Source organism: Trachemys scripta, chromosome 1 (assembly GCF_013100865.1).
Source record: "Trachemys scripta elegans isolate TJP31775 chromosome 1, CAS_Tse_1.0, whole genome shotgun sequence".
NCBI lineage: Eukaryota > Metazoa > Chordata > Testudines > Emydidae > Trachemys > Trachemys scripta.
The window spans coordinates 44968247-44983701 of NC_048298.1; the positions used below are offsets into that span (position 1 = coordinate 44968247).

Here is a 15455-nt window from a genome sequence, read left to right on the forward strand (position 1 = left end):
TTAGGAGTTATTTAATAAAAACTAATCTACCCAATTAGTAGTAAATTCATCCTTTTCTAAAAACAAAAAATCTTTTAATTGAGAATTGAGCCAAACTAAATTACTAAACAAAGAAAATGCTTCATCTGTATCATAACCACATAGGGTGAGGCCAAAAGCACTTCAGTGAATTAGTATAAGAGTAACCTTATTAAACAGAATGTTGGGAATTATTAGGAAAGGGATCGATAATAAGACAGAAAATATCATATTGCCTCTATATAAATCCATGGTACACCCACACCTTGAATACTGCGTACAGATGTGGTCACCCCATCTCAAAAAAGATATATAGGAATTGGCAAAGGTTCAGAAAAGGGAAACAATTATTAGGGGTATGGAATGGCTGCCATATGAGGAGCGATTAATAAGATTGGGACTTTTCAGCTTGGAAAAGAGACAACTAAGGAGCGGATATAATAGAGGTCTATAAAATCATGACTGGTGTGGAGAAAATAAATAAGGAAGTGTTATTAACTCCTTGTAACACAAGAACTAGGTGTCACCAAATGAAATTAATAAGCAGCAGGTTTAAAACAAACAAAAGGAAGTATTTCTTCACACAACGCACAGTCAACCTGTGGAACTCTTTGCCAGAGGATGTTGTGAAGGCCAAGACTATAACAATGTTCAAAAAAGAACTAGATAAATTCATGGAGGATAGGTTCATCAATGGCTATTAGCTAGGATGGGCAGGGGTGGTGTCCCTAGCCTCTGTTTGCTAGAGGCTGGTAATAAGCGACAGGGAATGGATCACTTGATGATTACCTGTTCTGTTCATTCCCTCTGGGGCACTTTGCATTGGCCACTATTGGAAGACAGGATAATGGGCTAGATGTACCTTTGGTCTGACCCAGTATGGCTGTTCTTATATGTTTTTGACTAGCCGTAGGATCTTCATGAACAGATATCAAGAGTCTTTTTTATTTTTTTTACAAAAAGCAGCAGCAGAGAGAGAATCCCCAAGCCCATAATAAAATGCAGTCAATACTTACTCTTTGAGAAACCACAACCCAAATAAAGAAGCCGCCACCTGCAATCAATGAACATACGGTTATTTTTTTCTGTTACATTATGTTCTTTTACTCCCTTTTCTTCTTTCCATAACTATGGTAATTGTTTATTGCACCATTATTTGTACAGATAACATTATAAATGGATGAAATTCAAACTTCCTTGAAGCAAACACCTTGCCACTTCTCTTCCTCCTTCCACAGGGAACCCTTCAGTGCACCTCCCAAGGAGAACTACATTTATACATACACTTTATAAGCATTCAAGTACCAAAGCACCTTTTACATTTGTTGGCATTGTAGGATTAACACCGATTTGCTAAAATGCATTCTTGGTGACAAGGGACACTTACTGTATGTTTGGAAGTTTATTTTGTTTTAAATATTATTACATTTTGTTAACAACTGAAACAATGAGACTGCTTCCCAGTAGCTATGAAATATGTGTCAAGACTTAAAGTGACAGTAAAGAATTCAACACATCACTAATTTTATTTAACTCCTTTGTCTGACACTGTTACTTTTCAGGAATATACCCCTTGAGCTCAATCCGTCCCTCTTCCTCCAGTTCAGTTCAGCTGTAATTTCTGTCCAATCCTTTGCTACCAGAATTACTGTAGTATTGTCATTCTCTCTGACCAATCTCTTTGTCTGATCTGAGTGTTCCTCAGCACGTCTCCTATCCTTCAGCTGCTAGTTTTAAATAACGCTTCAACACACTGTTAATTTGCTGTGCCAGCAATCAAGTTCCACTTTGTTTAAAATGGAACTCAACCCTTCTGTATAGGCTCTCCTGGCCCCATGACATCCCTCAGTGTCTAATAAATATAAAGCTTCCTCTTTATACCGAATTCTTATCTATCCACTGAGACCCAGCGAAGCCTCCTGTTGAGTTAATCTGATGATACTGGAAGCATTTCAGAAAAAACTACTGGATAGATCTTATACTTAAACCTTATTCCTAGTAAGATCCTAGGTCATCTCTCTTATATCTCCCCACATCACTGCTATCAAGATATTCCTTACCACAGATTGCACCCCAATACTTATTAGAAATTTGTTTTAGATGTCTCATGAGATCTGCCATCTTTGCACCAGCTAGATAAATTACCGAAGAGCTGTCACAGTAACCTAGTAATCAAAATCTCCCCCTGTCCTCCTATGTCTCACAGCCCGTCTCCACCTTGGGTGCCTCCCAGTACATGACCAGTGTTCTCATCTGAGGGATGCAGACAGCCAATTCTGAGGTGGGCCTGCTTTACAGAATCCTTACATGCTGTTTCTGTGAGTATCCACTTCTTCCTCTGCATGCTCTACCAGTTCACCAACTCTGGCCTCAAGATACTGTAGTTGGGCATTAAGGACCATGAGCTTCTTGCAAATGTGCACACATACAACACTTGGCCACAAGGTAAGTTCTTGTACATTTTCCTTGTAATAATGCCCTGGCTGGGTCATGAATCTGGTACCTCTAGATCTAGAATAGCTCATTCTACTAGGTTTAAGGCAGCATCTATAGCAGTGGTGGGCGGCCTGCGGGCTGCATGCAGCCCGTCAGGGTAATCTGCTGGCAGGCCGCAATTGTTTACATTGACCGTCCGCAGTCACAGCTGCCTGCAGCTTCCAGTGGCCACGGTTCACCGTTCCCGGTCAATGGGAGCTGCGGTAAGCGGTGTGGTCTGCAGCTGAGCAGGGGTTGGAGGGTCTCGGGTGTGTTGGACTTGAGTTCCAAATTCCTTGTGTGAATTGGGATTATGGACGCTTCTACAGCCTTGCACTAACTCATTGTCTTCAATAGTAAACCAAAAAAGTAATATCCCAACACCACTCATCAGCAATTAAGCCAGCAGCCAACAAAAATGCATATGCAAAAATGTTGACACTAAATACTTCTATATTTGAAACAAAAAAATGCTCAATCTGAGCAAACATAACATGATTTTACAAGCAGAATAGTCTTACCTCAATTAAAAAGATTACTACACACAAAATTAGCACAAAAGTCAAGCTTTTGTGGGTGGTCATGTATCTGTAATATGTATTCCAAGTAGTAACAGCACTCATGCTTTCTGCATCATCAATAAAACATTCCTGCCAAGATAATAAATAAGAACATGGTTAGAATGACCACCTCTACCCATAAGAACTATTGATATGTGATAACAATCCCTCCTGCACTGATTCATTTTAAGTGACAGAAATGCAGCATTCAGCTTGACTGGAGAGGAGGGATGGTAATTGTGGGCAGGAGTGACATTTTTCAGGTGAAACCTTTTACTGAAAAATGAATATTCATGTTAACCAAAACATTTCACAAATTCATACAGAATTTGCTGAATTGTTTCTGCTGAAAAAGAAGAAGAAAAAATAAAGAAAATTCTAAATTTTTCATTTTGACTTTCCCATTTGAAATCCATTTAGAATGTTATATCCATATTGATTTTTTTTAAAGGTAAAAAAAAAATCAAAAGAAACAAAACATTTTGTTTGACCTGAAACAATTTATTTTTTTTTTTTTTTTTTTTTTTTTTAGTTTGGTCACCAAACCAAAAATCAGTTATTCACACAGTGCAAAATAATTGTTGAGTTACCTCTTGCATAAAGACACCACTTAAAAATCACTTGAGCTGTTGATACAGCCTGATAATAACAATGCTCAGATCAACACACCATTGCTAAAAACATAGCTTAATTATGTCTTAATTTCTTCAAACATTACCTACACATGAGCTTTCAAAGAAATTCTACAATACAGAAACTTTGAGGAACCTCTGTTCTACTAAGATCACTCAGGCAAAAGAAAAGGTGAGAAATGCTAATTTTTAAATAATAACGAGCTTTAAGCATTTCTTCATTGTATACAGCACATAGCTGTATCCATGAGTAGGGCTCCTAGGCACTATGGTAACAATAATAATAATAATAAAAGTACAAAATTTTCATTCAGAAAGTGACCTAGAAAACATCAGTTGTCCTCCAAAGAACAACTTTGCCAAACTTGGAAATGAAATTCATTCATTAAAAAGTGAAATAGAGATATTTTAGACCTGTTTTAAGTGCAAATCTCATCGTGTTTTAACTACAAAGTTATTACCAGAAACTCCATTATACTATAACTAATCCAGCATAATCTTCTCTCCAGTGTCTGCATCACCATGTGAAATTTGTTCATTTTTTTTTATAAATCAAACACTATCAACTTGTAGCCTGATCAGCTGCAATATTGAATAGCTACATTCAATGTGTGTAACTATTCCAGTTGGTTTAATTTATTCCATGAGTTAATGTTTCAAATGTCTATTCTTGATTCTTAGTTTAAAAACCACACAAACTTTAGTTTCAAATTTGATTTCAAATTTGATTTCCACATAATTACTCTTACAAGTCGGTAACTGTAAGGGAATAGATGGTTTTCAAAAATTGTACATAACTTGTTATAAAATCTGAAAAGTAGACAGGAGCTATTCTTGAGGGTCTGATGCAGTGATATTGCAATAAAAGAGTCCTCCTAGAGTCAGTCTTTCAGATTATATATAAGTTCTTTAACTAAATTTCAAACTGGTATTTGAGACAGAAAAATAAAGGACACTCTACAGAGCAGTACCACATAATTCATTACAAGGAAGGTGGAAAACATAGAAGGACTGTAGTGCTCAATGCTATCAGCAAAGTATTCCATCTAAAAAGAAGGGCAATACAAATCAGCACATACCTTCAGATCTTCTTCATTAATCTCATCACTTATGTCCAAGACGCTGTCTTTAGACAAGCGCCTAGCATAGATGTCTCTCTCGGGAGACAGGTTAGACTGGGGGACCATCGACATTTTACGTACAGATGTACTCCCCTTTTTGTAAAAGCTTTGTCCCTGGCTAATTGAGGTACGGGTCATCAAGTTCAGCACAGACTGCCTCCTCTGTCCATGGAACATGGGCCCTGTGGTCAGTAAATTGCTCCGAGGCAGAATGGCCTCACCCTGTTCAGAATCGGGCACCAGAGACAACCTTCTTTCTGGTGGCTCACTATAACCTTCTTCTATCCCATTGGCCTGTGCTGGGGCTTTCTGTATTATCGAAAACTTTCTGCTAGCATTAAGTGGATTAATAATGATGGAGTTCTTTCTTTTTTCATTGAAATCAGTAGTTTGTTTAAAAGATTGCTTCTTGGATTCATTTCGGGAACCCACTCCATCTCCATCAATGGAAAACCGTCGGAGAGCTTCATTCAGAATTGAGTTTCTTCTCTCTGGACTGAACTGATCAAAAGAATCAAATCCCATCAGCTTTGAGCTGAAGTCAGGCCGCTGAGCCTGAAGTTCAGAAAATGTTCCATAGAAATAGCTGGTCCCTTCATGTAAAATTAATATTTTGTCAGCTGTCCTTAAATGTTCCAGTTTTGAAGTCACCAGGATTCTAGTTTTATTTGCCATCAACTTGCAAACACAGCTACAAAAAACAAAAGAATTATATGCATTTTAAAACCAGGGCAATTATTCAATATTTCCTATCCGTGCTTTCATATTACTTTCATCACTTCCACTCTTACTCCATTTGCTTTTATAGGGCAGAGAAGTGTGTAGAACACACAATTAGTGTTCGTCTGGGTTACCAGGCGGGTGAGCAGAAGAATGGACGCTGGCCTCTAGTTAGGCTGGCACAGCTGAGCTGCTTGTAAGTTCCCCACTTGCAGTCATGCAAAACTTTCATACACCGCACAGATGTAACTGGGAAACTTCATGGAAAGCAGGGGATTATTGTATAATTGACCTATGGGGGGGGGGTCCTTTAGGTACATATGTGTTTGCCCAGTCTGCTGTCAATCTCACCTTTCCAGATAGTCAGTGGGTCCTTTTGTGTGACCAGCCTGTTGGGGTTTACACAAAAAAGGACAAAATACTATTTTCTATGAACATCAACACCCATGAAACAGTTGATAACTATTTAAACTATTAAAGATAATATGCCACGAGCACTTGTCATGTGTGCACACACTCACTATTATATTGTATGTGTAATTTGAGAGAGAGAGAGAGAGAGAGAGAGAGAGAGAGAGAATATATAACTGTATCTGGGGATGAATAAGCTATAGGAGTTACAATATGTCCAATTACTGTATGGGCAGGTTTAATGAGTATACGATGCCTGCTAGCCAAAAGGTGATATATTGTCACATGGCTTTGGATTCAGCATCCAAAATGATTCCTAAAAACTATGTATCATTTTGACCACTTCTATATTTTGGTCATATTTATATAAATTCTGTGACAAATAGATGAGGGAGTGTTTTCTTTCTTGGATTTGTGCTTTGCATTGTGCTGCTTGACAGAACATCCAGAAACAAACCTTGGAAAAAATACAGTACCTTTCAAATATTTCTTTTTCTGTTAAAATATCTAAATAGCCAAAAGGAGAATCCAGGAGATACAAATCAGCATCTTTGTACACTGCTCTAAACAGAGGAAATGGAAATGAAATTAGCTTTCATTACTATCTACCAGTTCAATTTAAGTTTAATTTATAATGCATGCTTTTAAAATTGAATCTCATAAGAGCTGTAATTAATAGACATAAGAATCTAGACTGCTTATTTACAGGGAATCAGTGTTCAGAATTAAATAGGTTTATAATTCACCTTTTAATAAAGCCTTTCCTTATAGCAGGGTAGTTTGCACAGTAAAGTAATTTTCATGGAATTTCATGTAATCAAAAGAAACTGCACAACCACCTTTACTGTGTCTTTTACTTTGGGTCTTTTAAAGACCTGTTTAAGGCCTACTCTTGCAAGCGCTGTGCGTGTAGGATGCTTGCTCAGTTTAACAGGAATTATGGACCTGTTCCAACGTCCACTGATATCAAGCTCTTTCTCTGTAGAAGGCTTACAGAATTATGGGACCATAGGGCTCAATCTTGTAAAGTGCTTTATAGTAAATGGACTGCAAGGTCCAGTATGAGAATCTTAGGTCCCAATCCTGCAAACAGCAACTTAACATCAATAGGACTACTCACATGCTTGATCTTCACCAGTGCCTAAGTATTTGCAGGGTCAGAATCTTAGACTGTAATGATCCTGAGCTGGACACTGGGGCCCAACCCTGCCCCCACTAAAGTGAACAAGAGTTTTGCCATTGACGTCAATGGGAGCAGGAGCAGGCCCTTTGTCTTATTGTGTGATTGTAAAACATGACGCTATAAATTAGTACAAAGAAATAATTAAGAAAACCCTGAAAATTGGATTTTACTTCCATTTAAAGTACTTAAAAATCTTTTAACATTTGTTTCTAAACAGTTATCTTGAACAAACATAATATGAAAAACATATAGCCACTAAAAACATTAATAGTATATTCTGCCAATAGTATAGGTAATTTTACTGAAAGACCTTCTATTATGATTGAATTCACTTATTGTACATTTTGATGTAGTGACTGCACAGTAATCATATTGTTCTTGACATTTTCAACGGTTGGCAAGTTTATAACTTACTTCCTACGTTAATGGTAGAGTTCAGCTCAGCGCTATATATTGGATGTTGCCTATACTGTCTTTGTGACTTTTTTAATTTTAAAAATATAATTATACAGCTGAAGACTAATGCCTATTGGCAAGCTGATCACACAACAGTAGATTGATAAAGTCAATCATATGACATTCCAGGAATTGACCAGAGTTCCTTTGGACGTTTATAAACATGGCTGTACACAAAGTTTGGGAAGGTATTTAATCAGTCTGATAGTTTTTATGGAAATCTGAATGGTTTATACTTCAGTTCAGCATTCCGCAAACTTTCGAAAGATGAGGCATGCCCCCTTCAGGAAAGTTGAATTAGCCACGCCCTCTGCCTACTTGTAACTCTGCCAAGTGTTCTAAAGGCCTCCACGTCTTAATATATGTATCTTTCACCTCACCCGCACTGGAGCATGCCCAGTGTTTGAGAAATGCTGGTCTATGTCTTCATAATATGATCTTACTTCTGCCTTGTGTGTTTTGAGCATTGGTATACTTTAAATTTCAACATTGTTACCTGATTGTTAACCAATCATCACTGACACCCACTGAAATGAATGGGGCAGTTCACATGTCAAAACTATTGTTTCAGGCTCTGCAAACCCAGGCAGACATCACTGCATTTGGTTACACTGCTTCATATTTTGAAGGTGTTTTTCTTCACAACTACACCAGCTAGAGACTTCTTTTAAGAAAAGCTCAGATTCCGGAGAATAATTGAGAGAATTCAGTCTGCTTCCCCTTCCCCTGTATGCAGTGTTGTTGTAGCCATGTTGGTTCCAGGATATTAGAGAGACAAGGTGGGTGAGGTAATTAGTTGGTCCAATAAAATATATTACCTCACCCACCTTGTAGCCCCATCCCCTGGTTATTCCTTTGCAGCTTCCCCCAAAGGTGCATTGACTAGTTTGGGTGGTTTAATTCTTTTATACCAAATATGATATTTCTTTGAGCTTAATCCTTAATTGTTATTTAATAGATGTCCATCTTAAATAAGGGGGGAAATAAGCAAACCATACGTATCTTTAAAAACAAAATTCTTCCTCAACAATTTTATTGGGAGGGTTGTCTCTCGATTGAATGAATGTTTAGAACACAGCCCTAGGGACAGCATGAGAGACACTGAAGTCCTAGGAAGCACAGCCACTGTGCAACACCTTATGAGGGATCGCTCTGCTGGCTTGTGTGGAGAGGAGGTAAGGTCTTTGCTTTGTCTCCTTTGAAGTGGTTTGCATCGCAGAGCCACTTCCAGGGATCAGGCCTTGTGCTCTGAGTGCTGAGAATGCAATTGTGGCTGTCCCTCTTATGCACACATGCAAACGCCAGCCACAATTCAGTACAAAATCACAGCTTTGTGGAAAACTGTCTAGCAGATTTTCCTAAAATATTATTGAACTCTTACGTGCCAGGTGGTTTCAGACCAAAACCTCAGATCGAACCATTTTGGAGAAATGTTGGTCTAGATCCAGATCTGGAGATGAACATCTCTGACTCAGGCTCTTCTCTAACTGTTTGCTACCTTTTAAGTATTATATTGTGCTGTTTTGCTCTGTTAGGTTTCAGTGACATGGCTTTTATTACATTGATTCTAAATAACTGTTTAAGTCTGACTGTTTTTAACCTGTCTCCCTCTCCCTTCTGAGAGCCTTTTACAGTACAGTACCTAGCCTGAAGCTAGAAGGTTAATGAAGAGCTGCTTTGAAGAAAATGCTAATTTTGCGTTCTAAATCAGCTATCATATTACTGAATAGACCATGTACATCCTCTCCTAGAAAGCAAATACTCCTCTTCTGACACACCCCGGTCTGCTTGGGAGTGGGAGCTTTTATCACAATCCCAGATGATATAGCCATGTGGTGGTATCATGTCACTAGAACAGTCCAATTCCCTGGTTATTTATTTTGTAATGCTCATGCATTTTTAGCAGCTGGCCTTTAACCGTTTGTTTGATTTGTTTCCTTCCTGATGAAATAACTTAATTGATTTAAAGAATGATTAAAGTAAACTTATGACTTAACTCATATGACTGAATTTGAGTCTACTGCTGTGTGATCAGCTTGCCTGTGTCCATTAGTCTGCTGCTATAGAACTTTTGAAAGTATCCACTAATTTTGAATGGCCAAACTGAGAAACGTAGGGCCTGTTTAATCAGAAGTTCTGGCCACCCACAGCTCTCATTAACTTTAACTAGACTTTTGGGTGCTCAGCAGCTCTGAACATTAGGCCTTGCGCCTGTGATAAAACTCACCCAACGCAGGCATCTAAAATCATTCACCATTGTTTTGACAATGTGTGCTTTAACCATTCAGTGCCTCAGTTTCCCTCTTTGGAAAATGGAGACAATATCTGACAACCAGGGCCGGCTCTGGCTTTTTTGCCCTGGCTTCTCCTAGCGCGGCAGGGGAGGGCGCCGAGCAATCCGCTAGGGGGAGAGCGGCAAGCCCGCCGCGGCTCTGCTCTCCCCGCCGGCCAGAGCGCCGGGAGGAGGGCGGAGAGCCCCTGGCGGCCAGAGCTCCGGGAGCAGGGCAGAGAGCCCGGCTGGGGCTCTCTGCTCTCCCCGGCGGCCAGAGCACCGGGAGGAGGGCGGAGAGCCCAGCTGGGGCTCTCCTCTCTCCCCGGCGGCCAGAGCGCCGGGGGGAAGCCGGAGAGCCCGGCCAGGGCTCTCCACTCTCCCCGGCGGCCAGAGTGCCGGGAGCAGGGCGGAGAGCCCGCCGCAGCTCTCTGCTCTCCCCGGCGGCCAGAGTGCCAAGGGGAGGGCAGAGAGCCCCCAGCGGCAGGAGCGCCGCGGGGAGGGCGGCGAGCCCAGTCGCGGCCCCGCTCTCGGGCCGGAGCGCCCCGCCGCGCCGCCCCCCTCCAGGCGCCGCCCCAAGCATATGCTTGGTGGGCTGGTGCCTGGAGCCGGCCCTGCTGACAACCTCTGAGAGCATTATGATTCTCAATTATTTAATGTGTAAAGCTCTTTGCAACCCGCTGGTGACAGTTGCTGAAATATTTCGTATTTCTATTTGCACATGACAAGCATTTCTCTGGTGCTCAGACAATCAACATTTCATGCTGTGAACTTTAAACTGGCAGTTTCAGTTAGCTATGGAAACTTTCATCTTTTGCTGAACTTCTGGGTATTTCTGAACTAAATTAATGAACATATAGATGTATCTTAAATGCCTGTATTTTCACAGGACAAAAATCTGATCTCTGGTGTTAAAATGCAGCTCTCACTGGAGTTATGCACATATATCTGTATGGCAGAATTAGGTCCACATTTCATTAAACTGTTCATACTGTGTTTCCCAAATGTGACATGTCAGCCATTCAGATGATAAAATATTCACCTAGCTAGTGAGATTCTTGCCCGTTGACCTCCACTCAGGGTGATTCCACCTTCCCCTAATACTGTATAGTCTTTCTCAGGAAACTTTGAAATCTCCTGTTAAAAGATTTTAAAAATTAGATGTGTATTTTCCATATTCAAATGACACAAGTTGCAAATTAACCAAAAGCAAATGCATATAGAGTTTAGATGGAGATAACTGTAAAATCACACAAATTTGGTTGCTTATTTCATTGTTTCCTTATTCAGAAATGAGTAATTAAAGTGTAAACATTTATTTACCTCATGGCTCACCAAAAGCTGATCAAGTCTTATGAACAAATATTAGTCTTAAACATTAGTTCCCCAGAAGTAAAGAATGGACCTTTTACATACTCTAATTCTATACCTCTAACCACTTATGTACATTTCCTACCTGAGAGAAGAGTGACAAATGTGTGTTTGCAGTTATAGTTAGAGAGGATCATGAACCAAACTTTGGATCTGAATACCACAAAATTCAGGGAAGTCCATACCCACAGTGGTTCCAATACCCTAGATCCACAAAGCCCTTGTCTTTGGGGAGGTTGCAATGGGTTTGGGATCCAAACTTTACAGCTTGGGCCATCTCTTATTTAAGTGAATTGATGAATGGTCAGTGGTAAAAACATAAAATCAACAAATATAAAACGGGATTAATTCCCTCTCATGATTGGCAGGGGTGAGGGAAGGAGTAGAGATCTATTTGTGTCTCCCTGATCCTACGCTGTCCAGCTCTAGAGTTGGAGCAGTTGAGAAGCCTAACACTGGGGAGAACCCTGCACCCATCAGTAGTTGATGCCACCTCCATTAGCTTTACACCACTGGAAAGTTCTCCTCTGCAAGGGGAATTCTCCACTGGCCACCTATGGCCAGAATCTTGAGTGGAATACATGGGAGAATCTGGACACAAGAGACTGCTTTTTCTTTAGTACAAAACTGAAACCTTTGTGCGGCATTTTCTTTCTGTTTTATGCCATTATTATTTCTGAACCATGAAAGCTGATGAGTATTGCATTCTGAATGAGTGGGACTAGGGTGGTGGTTGTGGTGGTGGTTGTTGTTGTTGTTTTAAAGTTTTTCTTCATTCAGAAAGTTGGCTTGACCTTTTCCTTATGAGGACAATGAGGGGGAGGAGAAGGTGAAAGATTAAGTCTTATTGTGGTACCAGACTGAATATTTATTATATTGACTGATTAAATCAACCAGCATGTGACTTCTTACTTCAGCAATGGGATCAACTAGGGAAAATCAATCTCCAGTTCATACACTTGCAACCCAAAAACTATCCCTTGTTAAGAGAGACTGGGTTACTCCCCAAAATTCAGACCTGGATTTCAAAAACCCCAGATTTCAGGGTTGTTTAGATCCAGTGTTCTGGCTTAAGCCCACCTCTAGATATTAATTTTGTGCCAGGAGTTTCAGCTCTCCCTTTACAATGTGCCTTTGATCACCTTACCTGTGATTGTGACCATTCATCATCTACTCTGAACAATTTCTAACATTCCAAACCGCTGAGACATCTCCAACAGGCATGAAAATAAATAAATAAAATAACAAGCCAGGAAAGTATTTCCTTCTTCCTCCCTTGCAAATTAACACCGGCCTCGGGGATAGAATGAACAATACTGTTCAGTCCTGGTTCAGGGACAGATTAAATGCCCTGCATCTCACAGCCTAGAAATTGGGTGCCTGGTACCTCAGGAAAGGGGAGACTCCCAGTTTTTCAATTCAATAATAGCCTTCCCTTCCCACCATAGAAGTTTTGGAAATATCTGACCTTAAAAATCAAGATACTTATATATAGAAAAAGCTATTTTGGGTAATAGAATGTTCTGAAGTTGAGGCAGTGCAGCCTAGTGGATAGAGCTGGACTGGGACTGGGACTCAGGAGACCTGAATTCTATCCCTAGCTCTACTGTTGCCCTCTTGGGCGACCTTGGGCAAGTCACTTCACCTCCCTGTGCCTCCTTCCCCCATCTGTAAAATGGGGATAGTGATACTGACCACCTCCTGGGAAGCACTCTGAGATCTGCTGATGAAAAGCACTATACAAGAGAGAGGTATTATTATTTCCCTCCCTCATGGAGACTTGTACCGTCAAACTCCTGTAAACAATATGGATGCTTGAGTTTACAGGCAGAGAGATGTGAAAAATAGCACCACCATCTTTTAAGAACGTTTCCAAACTTGTCAAAAATAGTATATCTGTAATGTATGAGGTATTTAGGGTGCCATGATATACAGGTTTTATAGGCACTCATTTGGGATGACCTGCATAGCTCAATCAGGGCTTCACTGGCCGTGCATGAATACTGCATCCATCCCTTGCTCTTACAGATAAAACCTTTGTCTCTCCACTATGCCATTAGATATTTATGTATTTATATATCTAGATATTTGAGCTGATTTCCCGCCCCCTCCCCTCACCAGTTCCTACTGGTTCCATTCGAAAATACAGTTACTGGAGACCAGCCAGAGAACTGTGGCATCTATTGGAACTTCCATTACACACTATGGGTGAAAGTCTGGCCCCACTGCATTGTAAACCCGGGTCCGTGAGACCCAGGCTTGTGGACTCAAGATACATCCACACTGGGTCATCTGACTCGGGGTCATGGGCTCAGGCAGCGAGGTTAAAAATTGCAGTGTAGATGTCCAGGCTTGCGCTGAAACCTGGGCTCTGCTGGGAGGACAGGAGGGTGTTAGAGCCTGAGATTCAGCCCAAGCCTCAACTCCACACTGCTATTTTTAGCCTCACTGTCCAAGAACCATGAGCCTTCCCTCAAGTCCCCACCCTCGCCCTGCCTCTTCCCACCCCTGCTCCGCCTCTACCCCACCCCCATTCCACCCCCTTCCCCAAGTCCCCATCCCACCTCTTCCTCGCCTCCTCCCATGAACGGGCTGTGTCCCCGCTCCTCCCCCCCTCCTGGAACGCCGCCAAACAGCTGTTTGGTGGTGGGCAGAAGTGCTGGGAGGGAGGGAGAGGAGCAGGAACATGGCACGCTCAAGGGAGGAAGCGGGGAAGAGGCGGGGTGAGCTTGGCTGCCGGTGGGTGCAGAGCACCCACTAATTTTTCCCCGTGGGTGTTCCAGCTCCGGAGCACCCATGCAGTGGGCGCCTATGTCCACACTGCATTGTAAACACGGGCTTACAATTGCTAAACTTGGGTCTCACAGCTGTGCTAACACATCCAATCGTCACTACGCAGACCTTCTAACTCAGGTGTGCATCTTGAGCTGTGTGCACACTGCAAAATGACAGTGCTTGGACCAGAGTCCCAGCGGGACTTGGGCTCTGACCCAGCCCACCAGCATATCCTAGGACCAGAGTCCAGAGTGCTCACTGATGCAACTCAGACGGATTTGTGTAGGGACAGAAGGCAGGCTTGGGCTCAAACCTGAATCAAAGCCCAAACTCAGTGTGCAGTGTAGACATACCCACTGAAGTTAATGGCAAAACTACCATTGACTTAAATGGTGTCAGGATTTCATACTGTTTGTGCATAAAATCTGGTACCATTTTGTGCCATTGCCAAAATATTTTGTGCCATTAGAGATTTTCTGACAGAGACACCTATTGTGTTACACTGTCGAAGAAATCTTCCCTTCAATTCAGCACAGAAGATTATAGCACAGAGTAGACAGGGGGCTCTACTCTGGGAGTGTCACAGATAACAAGTGTTTTATTAATTTGATTCCAAAGGAGTCAGCAGAATATTTCATGTTTTGTCTACATCGATCCTAGTTACTCAACTTTTCCATTTAGAGGTAGCTACCAATGGCAAATACAAACCAAAAAATCAAAATAAATGTGACACACATTAATTGTTTGGAACATGCATTAGCCACTGCAAAAACATATAGTATTGGGCCATATTCATCCTTGGGTGTAACTTTACTGAAGAAAGTGGAGTCAAATGAGGGATGAATTTAACCTGTTGATGCTGAACAACATATAAATGTATAATAATTATGGAGCATCCACTTCTACTGGATACATTCATTTTTGGATGTCCAAATTGATAAACCTGCAGCCTGATCATTCAGAAGTACAGAGCCCCTACAGTTCCCAGTGACTTCAGTTACATCTGTGGGTGATTAAGGGAGGAGAGGAGAATGGTCTGCACTTTGGGTTGCCAACTTTCGGACCCCCTAAAATAAAACAACCGTGCAAATGATAGAACAGAGCAGAGATCTCAGCCATCCACACTGTCTGCTCTTTGTAGTTCACCCTCACTTCCTTCTTCTCTCTCTAATACTCTTGACTTCCTTCTTCTCTGCTCCTTTCACTCTCCCCTTCTCTACACCCCCCACCCCCAGATCTCTTCACTTTCTCTTCTCTCTTGCCCTTGCTCTCTCTTTATTCTCACTAATACCCCATACTCTCACTTCTCTATCCACTCTCCCCAATTTCCTTTGTGTTCTTTTCTCCACACTCTGCCTTCCCTCTCCCTCGCCTCCACCCAATTCTCCTTCTCTTCTTCCCCCTCCTTCCTCTTGGAAGTGGTCTTCCTCTCTCTCTCTCTCTCTCTCTCTGCCATCTGTTTTC

The 15455-nt window shown here is 41.3% G+C and overlaps 1 protein-coding gene across 1 annotated transcript in view; it reads right to left on the minus strand.

Annotated features, from left to right (window-relative positions):
* Window positions 1-15455, minus strand: part of CFTR (CF transmembrane conductance regulator) — a 132179-nt gene that overhangs the window by 59520 nt on the left and 57204 nt on the right. Inside the window, exons 12-16 of the mRNA XM_034757727.1 lie at window positions 10888-10982; window positions 6414-6500; window positions 4765-5497; window positions 3015-3143; window positions 1035-1072 (exon numbers count right to left, since the gene is read on the minus strand). Coding sequence (XP_034613618.1) covers window positions 1035-1072; window positions 3015-3143; window positions 4765-5497; window positions 6414-6500; window positions 10888-10982 — 1082 coding nt within the window. The remainder of the gene's footprint in view (window positions 1-1034; window positions 1073-3014; window positions 3144-4764; window positions 5498-6413; window positions 6501-10887; window positions 10983-15455) is intronic.